General features: G+C 43.4%; 1 protein-coding gene across 4 annotated transcripts in view; it reads right to left on the bottom strand.

Moving 5' to 3' along the window:
- slc43a3b (solute carrier family 43 member 3b) overlaps positions 1-9,210 on the bottom strand; it is a 19,698-nt gene extending 10,488 nt beyond the window's left edge. The window contains exons 1-5 of one of the 4 annotated variants that reach the window (XM_062549496.1): positions 8,771-9,210; positions 8,511-8,691; positions 5,109-5,438; positions 4,746-4,875; positions 1,551-1,597 (exon numbers count right to left, since the gene is read on the bottom strand). In XM_062549496.1, the coding sequence (XP_062405480.1) occupies positions 1,551-1,597; positions 4,746-4,875; positions 5,109-5,295 (364 nt within the window). In that variant the 5' untranslated portion in view covers positions 5,296-5,438; positions 8,511-8,691; positions 8,771-9,210. Of the gene's footprint in view, positions 1-1,550; positions 1,598-4,745; positions 4,876-5,108; positions 5,439-5,651; positions 6,497-8,510 lie in introns of those variants that run through there. The other 3 variants (XM_062549494.1, XM_062549495.1, XM_062549493.1) reach the window with 3 other exon arrangements.
- Between the last annotated feature and the right edge of the window lie 629 nt (positions 9,211-9,839).

Here is a 9,839-nt window from a genome sequence, read left to right as displayed (position 1 = left end):
CAGAACAGTGCTGTTAATCTACTGTGTAAAACAGGGGAGGGTGAAGCTTTTGCTTCCTGTCACCGTGAGCCAGGTAAACTGTTTAGAGCATTCACTCAGTTTGTGTATAAAGGATTGTGCTTGTGTGTGTGTGTGTTTGTGTGTGTGTGTGTGTGTGTGTGTGTGTGTGTGTGTGTGTGTGTGTGTGTGTGTGTGTGTGTTTTGAAGCAATAAGACAGTGACAATATTGACCAGCTAGCAGCATGTGATTGGCTTTAATGTTAACATCTGAGACATGTTGGAAAAGAGGAAGGAACAGGGGCTATGTCTGTTTCCTGTGGAATGACTTAAAGGGATAGTTCGGATTTTAAGACACGAAGTTGTATGGGTTCCCTGTCAGCAACGTAGTGCATCAGCACTGACTTACCCCCGACAGCGTCCTGTGAGCCGAGATCCAGCCGGTTTTAGATCGTTTTTGGTGCTGAAGAAAGTAGTCCGGCAAGTTTCTGGGGTCACGAAAGTAAAGTGTTTTTCTTCTCAAAACCATATGCGTTCAACAGAGTGATATATTTGCACCACAAAAACGTTGTCCAGGAAAAATTCAAACCTCGTTATCACTTACTTATTTTTCGCGATTCCTATCACTGCGCGCTACTGACAGCTGGACAACGTTTTTGTGGTGCAAATATATCACTCTGTTGAACGCATATGGTTTTGAGAAGAAAAACACTTTACTTTCGTGACCCCAGAAACTTGCTGAAGAAAATAGTCCGGCATCAAAAACGATCAAAAACCGGCTGGATCTCGGCTCACAGGACGCTGTCGGGGGTAAGTCAGTGCTGATGCACTACGTTGCTGACAGGGAACCCATACAACTTCGTGTCTTAAAATCCGAACTATCCCTTTAAACGAAAACACAGACAGGGAGACTATCTTTCTGGAAAAGGGCTTGGTGGTTTGTGATGGCCAGTTTAATTCAAAGTGTAACATTCCCTACTTAATACTTAAGTGTGGGAACTGAATAGGGATGCCATGGAGTAACACATCACCTGTACTAGCATCATTTCCCAACTATTAGCCGCAGCTTATATATTGATTTTGCAAAATTCTTCAGCTATGGTATTAACATGGTTTTGTTTCTGTTAACTTGCATAAAACACTGTCCTGCAGCTTATAAGGCAGCTAATACACAGGATATTACTGTACTCCACTACTGACTGCTGAGTTAAGGTCAGTCTTTTTGAGTAAACAAATAAACCATGATTATCTCTTTCACATGTCTGTCCGTGTCCGCTCTACACTACCCCCTACACGACGGCTCAGAGTGGAGCTTCAGGAGGGGCCCAGGAGGGAGGCTCAGGAGGGAGGATCAGGGGCATTATCTTTGTTTAAGTTCAAACTCTCTCTCACACACACACACACACACAGATTCAAAAGCAGCCCAGACCGGCTGCCTGCTGGGATACAACAACAGAATGGAATGGTTGGTGAAAGAATGGACCAAAAACATGACAAGAGAACAGAATTCCCTTCTGAAGTAGAATCTCAAGGAGTAGAACAGATTTCTTTACCAGCGTTTGAGAATGCTATCAGCATGGTCCCCGTGGTGTATATGGATCTAGTGAAAAATAGAGGGGAAAAAAACAGTTAGAAACTGTGCCATCAGATTTAGCAAAAACAAACCACAGAATGTGGGATGTGGCCTTGTTTTTCACTCCTCCTGTCCTGACCCACCATCGCTGCTACTCCACCCTTTCATTTCCTCCACTCTTCAGAGAAAACAGACCAGTTTGTTGCTCTGGATCACAGACAATTCAGCCAAAGATTTTCTCTGGCCGAAGTCTAGTCTGGAAAGTATTAGTCCTAAACCCGATCTTGCATAAACACACGTTCAGAAATGCACACACACACACACACATACACACGCACACACACACACACATTCCTGGCCTTCCAAATGTCACTCTGTTTCTTGGGAAACTCATAGTGGTGTCCAAGCTTGCACACTTTAACTGCCTGTGTGTATGCACTGCCAGGACCATCCGTCTCATTCCCTCCTATCACAACTCCTCCGCTCACTGGTTTCTCTTCCCTCACTTCTTTCTTTCTTCCCGCCTTCTGTGTCCCCAATTCCCACTTCCTGGTTTCCCCATTTTCCTGTCTTTCTATTATGTCCATATCGCTTATGTAAGCATGCACAGAAATAGGCACACAGGCATTTCCTCCTCTGGACTAGCTGACACAGAGAACAGCTGGAATGGATAGGAGGGAGCAAAGGATGACCAGAGAGATAGAGAGAGAAAGAAGTAGATGTATCAGAGGAAGCAAAAGAGAGAGAGAGTGAAAGAAATAAATATATCAGAGGAAACAAGAGAGAGAGTAAGAGAGAAAGAAAAACTTTCAGTCTTCCAACCAATATGTTTCTCTTAACTACAGAGGTAGCTCTTGTCATTGTTTCCACTCTAATAATCCCTGTGTGTCCTAATAATGCCCTCTCTATGTCTGGCAAATGACGAGGAAAATGATGCAATTTAGATGGACAGGATAACAATGACTGACAACACTCATCATCCCTGGACTAGTGACCAACTATACACAGCATGGCCAAACATTCACTCGTTTCCAGCTACAGTGCTTCACTCTCTTTTGTTGCTCTCCCTCAGTCACTCACACACGCACACACACACAGCAAATATGATGGTGACTACTAAACACTAAGGAATTCACAAGAAATCTTCGACATCTCCCCTATCAGCACATTTTCTTTCTCACAGAGTGCACAACATGAACTTGTGTTTACTTACAAATGATATAAATTAGCTTTGGAAATGTTTAACATAACATACTGTAATAAGTCCATCAACCAAATGATTCGCCCACCTTTAGTCTGCATATTTAAGCAAGTGCACAGAACTTGCTCATATTTGAGCAGCATATAGTCATTGTAATTTATACTTTATGTCAATAAATTACCTCTTTGGTTTGGCCAACTCTTGAGGGAAAAATCACAAGTGACACTTAGTCTGTGGCAGTCCACCCATGTGAATGAGAGAGAACTACTGCTCTTGAAATTCACTTGACAGACATTCTGTTACTCTCCAGCATTGTGTGTGTGTGTGTGTGTGTGTGTGTGTGTGTGTGTGTGTGTGTGTGTGTGTGTGTGTGTGTGTGTGTGTGTGTGTGTGTGTGTGTGTGTGTATGTGTGTGTGTGTGTGTGTGTGTGTGTGTGTGTGTGTGTGTGTTGACTCTGATCCAAGAGCTGCACCAAAACAATAACAATCCTGCTGTGAGATTTATTTGATATCACAGCTTCTTGTGTAAACTCTCCAGCTAGCATAGGGATTATTTCTAAAACAAAACACCCTCTATGGGAACACACACACACACACACACACACACACACACACACACACACACACACACACACACACACACACACACACACACACACACACACACACACACACACACACACACACACACACACACACACACACACACACACACACACACACACACACACACACGGACACAGTCTATGGAATCCAGGCCAGGGATTGTATGCACCCCACCCAGAAGACAGGAGGACTGTTCTACCTTTTCTACTGAGAGGTCACCTTATCATGTGAGGGCATTTTGCATCATAAATACATATTTCAACACACACTGCACCAGTAGGAACCTACTGCAACACCAATATGGGAGTACAAGTCATTTATCTACCAGTTCTCTCTATCTCTATCGGTTATAACCGCACTAGCTTACGACATCGGATAGCGGTTCTGTTGTACGATGGAATGAGAAAAAAAGAAACTACAAATTTGACTTGCTTCAATGTCACAATACATCATACTTTCATGAATTCATGCAACTCTACCTTGTCTGTGGGCATCATTATTTGCTGAATAATTCGTGCGACAGAGGAAAAGTGCTTTAGTGTTGCTTTAAGAAACACTGATCTCAAAAATGATATTTGACCACATCTGCTTGCAGACCACTAGGGATAGCTGGCAAACCACCTGTGGCCTGCTGACCACACGTTGAGAAAGACTACACTACACTGTCACATATCTCTCTCTCTGACACTCACAACTGATCAAGTCAAAATGGCTTTCTGTCTCCGTAATTTATGGTTGTCATTGCTGAGCTGAAAAGGTCGCCATCAGAACATGCACAGATAATGAGCAAAAAACTAGTTCTGCAAGGTGCTAACTAACACCAAGGTCATGGGGTCAATTTATGGTTGTGTCATTACTGAATTGAAACTGTTGTCTAAACTGCTACTAGGTTAGTCTGTTAAGTACATTCTGTCTGTCTGTCTATCTGTCTGTCATTCTTTACTGTCCTATCCTTTAAAATTCAGGTCAAAAACCAGAGGTTCAGCATGGTGCAAATACCAAGGTTGTAGGTCAATGACCAGGGAGCACACATGATGTGCATCAACATGAACGGATTAGCTAATGTAACCCTGAGTGTTCTCATCTCTTTTAGTCTACGCAGCATAATGGAACTTAGGACATGATGAACAAAAATGCAAATGTAGATTTCAAAACCGGTTTTGCTAATTAAACCCCAACTGGCCCGTTTTAAAACTGTGGCAGGCATCGGGTCATCTGAGGAGAGAGAGAGAGAACCAGAACAGGAAGCCCGCACACACAGGGTGAGACAGATGTGTCTCTCACAGAATGTCAACGTTCTCAACACACCCAAAAGTCCTGCAGCGTCACCCCCCCCCCACACACACACACACAACGGCTCTTACTCACATTCCAAGAAGACGGGTAACCATGGTGCCAAAGCGGTCAAACAGAAAGCCATTAGGCAGCGTGAGGAAGTTGTTCATGAAGGACGCGATGGTAAAGATGAGGGAGAGCTTCTCATCCTGCTCACTGCAGTCTGCAACACACACATTATCCATCATCCATAATGGGCACCTCCATTCTACATGTATTGTAGTCTACATTATTCAAATAAATACATACAGCCATACAATAGCACAAATCGCCACACACACGCATTTATACACACACACATACACACAATCGTACACACATTCACGCACACACGGACACACACACACACACACACACACACACACACATGCTCACACAAACAAGCGTAATACTGACCAATGTATGTGCCATTGCTGGAGGTGGTGTTGACGCAGAGCTGTCTGAAGTAGCCATCGCCTTTGAGCACGAAGACCAGCGAGGCCCAGCCAAACACGGCGCCGGCGAAACACAGACACTCAAACAGCCCGGTCACAAAGGTCAGCCAGGACCGGACACGATGCCCACCGCCACAGCAGACAAGCATTGTTACCAAAAACGCTCACTCACACACACACACACACACACACTCACAAACAAGCCCTGAGCAAAAGTCAGACCCAAACACACAAACATGTACACATCCACATCCACATCCACAATTAGTTTCCTGATGCCTCAGCTGTTCTCCTAGAAGAAGAGAAATCAAAAGAAGAGAAAGGTACATGAGAACACATCATATGTGTAGAGATGAGACAGAATGAAGGAGGTGGAGAAGACAAGGAGAGATACAGAGAGAGAAAGAGAGAGAGGCAGAGAGATGAAGAGAGAGAGATACATAGAGAGAGAGAGAGACACAAAGAGATGGAGAACATTTAAAGGAGTAATGCATGAGGAACTCACTGAGTCTGTTCCTCTGTATGGAGACACGTCTTTCTTCTTTTCCCCACTCTCTCTTTCTGTCCCTCACTTTGTTTAAAGTCTCTAGCCTTCTTTTTTCACTCTCACACCGTGGGATTCCCTGCAGCGTGCTCACACACACACACACACACCCGCTCCCTCTCACTGACACACTAGACACTCCTTGTCTTCATCCTTATATAGTTCGCCTCCTTACAGCTCTCTCACTGCTCGCTCTCCCTCTATCTTTCTCCCTTCTCTCTCTCTCTCTCTCTCTCTCTCTCTTTTCTCTCACTCTCCTCTCTCTCCCTACTCTCTCTCTCTACCCTCTCTTTCTCTACTCTCTCTCTCTCCTCTGCCCCCACTCATTTCCCCTCTCACCTCATAGTAGAGAAAACACTCATCTGTTTTGCAAGCGCAAAGGGAAAAATGTCTCTCTGTTGTTACTCCAAACATTTTTTCCTCACTCGCATAGCATGTTTCACAAGTACCTGACCTATCACAGACACAGACACAGACACACACACATACACAAAGCACACACCACACACCAAGTGGCATGCCCTCTGGTGAGACAACTGGACGGACCAGTGGGGACTGTGGACACCAGTTCATCTTGATTTGTTGTCTTCTAAAGTCGGCTCATAAAGTCATTCACTTGACTTGCAGGACCGAGACAAATTGTGACAATTCTGACTTTGTCTGTATACTTCCCCTCATTGTACACTCATACCGCAGAACAGGAACATGCTGCAGAATTGATTACTGGATTTCATTAGATTGCCTCAGGTGTCCATGGCTGTGTGTTTACTGATATGTGCTTAACATGCACAAAGAATAACGGTCATGATAGCATGAATCCCAAGATCCCTAGTCCAGAGCAGCGCTCCTGAACATGCACTGGTAAGTGTCTACAACACTGAGGCCATAAGTGTGATAACTAGGAGGCATGCTGATATACACACAGCTGTGTAATTGCCTACTATGTGTCCTCTTGATATAAGAGATGCTGTGAAATGCTAAAAGCTGAATAATATAAGACGAATAACTAGTCAAAGATATAAATAAACCTGCACAATAAATCTGAACATGCTCCTCTTTTTTTAACTGTGCGCCATCACACAAACTTACACAAAAGACGTGCTAGTGTGAGACATGGCATGCATACACTGAACAATGGTTTTGACTAAAATGCAATGAAAAAATAAAAACAAAAACCTCCTAGAGCCATGACACCTGCATGACTCATGAGCATCCTCTATAACGAAAATCTGACCACCATGCTATGTCTCTTATCTAAGGAAAATCACTGGCTGTCTGCTCATTTCCCCTTTATGCCAAATTCCAGGAACATGTTCAAAATGTAAGGCTGTCATAAGACAATGTCCAAATATATCGTATAGGCTCTGAGATCATTATCTGCCACAAAAGCACATGAGTCATGAAGAGGTCACTTTCGTGTGCAGTCATGTGTGTTTTTGTGCAACAAGTACAGTTTATTACTGTATCCAAACACAACAAATTTGCCAAGTTTGCATGTGTGTGTGTGTGTGTGTGTGTGTGTGTGTGTGTGCGTGCGTGCGTGTGTTGTGCAACAAGTAGGCCTACAGGTTATTATTGTATACAAACATAACAAATGTGTCGTCATGCTTGCATGTGTGTGTGCCCTGATTGTAGTTATAGGTATGTGTGTGTGTGTGTGTGTGTGTGTGTGTGTGTGTGTGTGTGTGTGTGCGTGCATGTGTGCGTGTGTGGCTCATCTCTCGACATCCTCCTATGCAGGGCTTTCCCAGTGTGATCTCATGACCTCATGATGCAACTGCACATGGTATAAGAGGCTCAAAATGGCATTTTCACACTCAGGATCATAAGACGTACAGATATGCACATGCGCGGGCACGCACACACACACACACACACACACACACACACACACACACACACACACACACACAGAATGCGACAAACAATTATGCACAGTAACCTGGAAGCATGAAGACAGACTTTAACAACAACAACAAAAATATGCATGTGAACATCTCCAAATATTGCATTCACCCAGTAACCTGCTTGCGGTGGTTGTCAGAACAAAATTAATTGATCCATCTACCTGGTCTTGAGGACTATGGTGATTTTGGAAATGTAAAACTACATTACTGTAATCTAACTCTGGGAAGATTGATTGACACACTAGTTCACATGGTATGGACTGCAAAGCATATTAAAACCGTTCTGCGCGTAATGCGCATTTAGTTTCTTCTCTAGACATTGCCACTCAAACATGCAACTATGACGGCTAATTCGAGTATTTTTATTAGGCTATTATTTAGGCTATTTAATGACGGTTGCATTTCAGACTTTTCTCGTTGTCTGGAAATGTATAAAAATGTGTAGGCCTAATCTAGCAAACGCGAAATGACAAAGGCGGGCATGCGTAGGCTACTGGCACTCTCCCTGCATGGTGATCAGAAATGCACTTGCACATTCCATTATAAACACTTTAGAGAGTTGAATTCAAAAGTGGTGGTTGGACAAGTATAAGCTTACGGCCATGGTCCTTTCGCAATTCCTCCCCGGGAGGAAACTGTGCTTTCAATGTTATGACTTAATGGAATATTAGGGCTGGCTTTATTCTGCTCCAGTAAAAATAAGATGGGTAGACGTCCTGTTATCTACGTGCTCGTCGTCGTTCCGCCCATGGACATTGTTAAGGGCATCCGTGTTTTTTTCCAGAAGAGACAACATCATTAGCCTAGGCTACTAATTGCATTGTGTCCTCCATCCGTTGTTAGCATTTTGGATGTGTTAAGTGTGCCTTTTCTGTATGAAGTGTCAGAGAGCAAAGCATTGCAATGAACCCACCCGATTCCTCACCGCTCAGCTATCGGACGGCTCCGCGGTCTCTTTTTACGTCGTCTGCATCCCTATCCGCGGATGAAATCGGTTGCCTCTGCTGCTGGTGAATCCACGTTCTTTTTACGTCCTAGCCGTTTTATGGTACGGAGCCAGAACGAGGCGGTCTCAGTATTTGCTCCGAGGAGCACTGTTGACATAAGAAAAATAAACTATGCAAGTAACAGACTGTGCATTTATAGCACTTATTTGACTCTCATCCTGCTAACCTTTCCACGGGCCAAGTGATGACCAGTGTGTTCCATTGAGGCATGCGCGATGTGAATTGGGCTATTGAAGACCCTGTGATGAAAGTCATCAAATCCATGAAAATCATGAAAATTGTCATACCTTTGTCAGCCACCAGTTTCTTCGTCTCAGCAGCACAACATGCTAGTGAATTAGACTGAATTAGACTGATATAAATAGGTGGTTCAGGATGGTTAAAATCGCCACCATTAATCAAGTGCACATGTGGCCTACACGCATGGCCTGATTGATAACCTACAAGAATAACCTCTCATTCTTCTTTTAACATGTTTAATTGTTGATCACGTCTGCCTTTCTTGTGCAAAGGGTTCAGCAAAGACTATAGCTATACTTCCACACAGCCCTGAAATGAGTTGGTGAGCAGGCTACTGACAATAGTCTCCACACAGTGCAGGAACTGTAGATCTGTAGTGGCTCAACTAAAGTGAAAGTGATTTCATTTCCTAGGTGATGAGTATGAAGTAGGCGTACAGAGCTAAACTAACAGAATCACAGGTGTCACATCTAATCTTTCCAAACCCCCCCCCCAAAAAAAACTCAAGGCTTATATATGATATCTATTCTTTATAATTATTCAGGCTATAGGGCTATGAGTAATGATAATTACTACATAGGCTACTAATACTACATTACAACAGTAATAATAGTAATAGGGGCCATCATGGCAGACAGTAATAGAAGGAGTAGGCTAGTTGTAGTAGGCAAGTAGGCTATATTTTGTTTTCAGGTCTTTGTCAATGTGACAATGTGTGTCGCTTGATCTTAGCCCTTTATTAACAGCTCATCCAAAGGCGATAAATAAGAAATAATTAACTTAGGACTATTTGAGTCATTTGAACACACCTCTTGTACAGTAGAAATACAGTGCAAACTCCCCAGACTAATATTTAATCTCTAAGGATTGAGTTTAGTCTAGTGATGGCCATACTGGTCTGCTGCATGCAGAGTGCTCCCTCTTCTGTCTGTTTGGCATTACTGCATGCAGTCTAAGGAGTAGACAAGCTCTGAAATTCTCAATAGCGTTCTTTA

The sequence above is a fragment of the Sardina pilchardus genome, chromosome 11, assembly GCF_963854185.1.
Source record: "Sardina pilchardus chromosome 11, fSarPil1.1, whole genome shotgun sequence".
Classification (NCBI taxonomy): Eukaryota; Metazoa; Chordata; class Actinopteri; order Clupeiformes; family Clupeidae; genus Sardina; species Sardina pilchardus.
The sequence above is the reverse complement of the archived record's forward strand: the minus strand, read 5'-3'. Positions and strand labels throughout refer to the sequence as shown.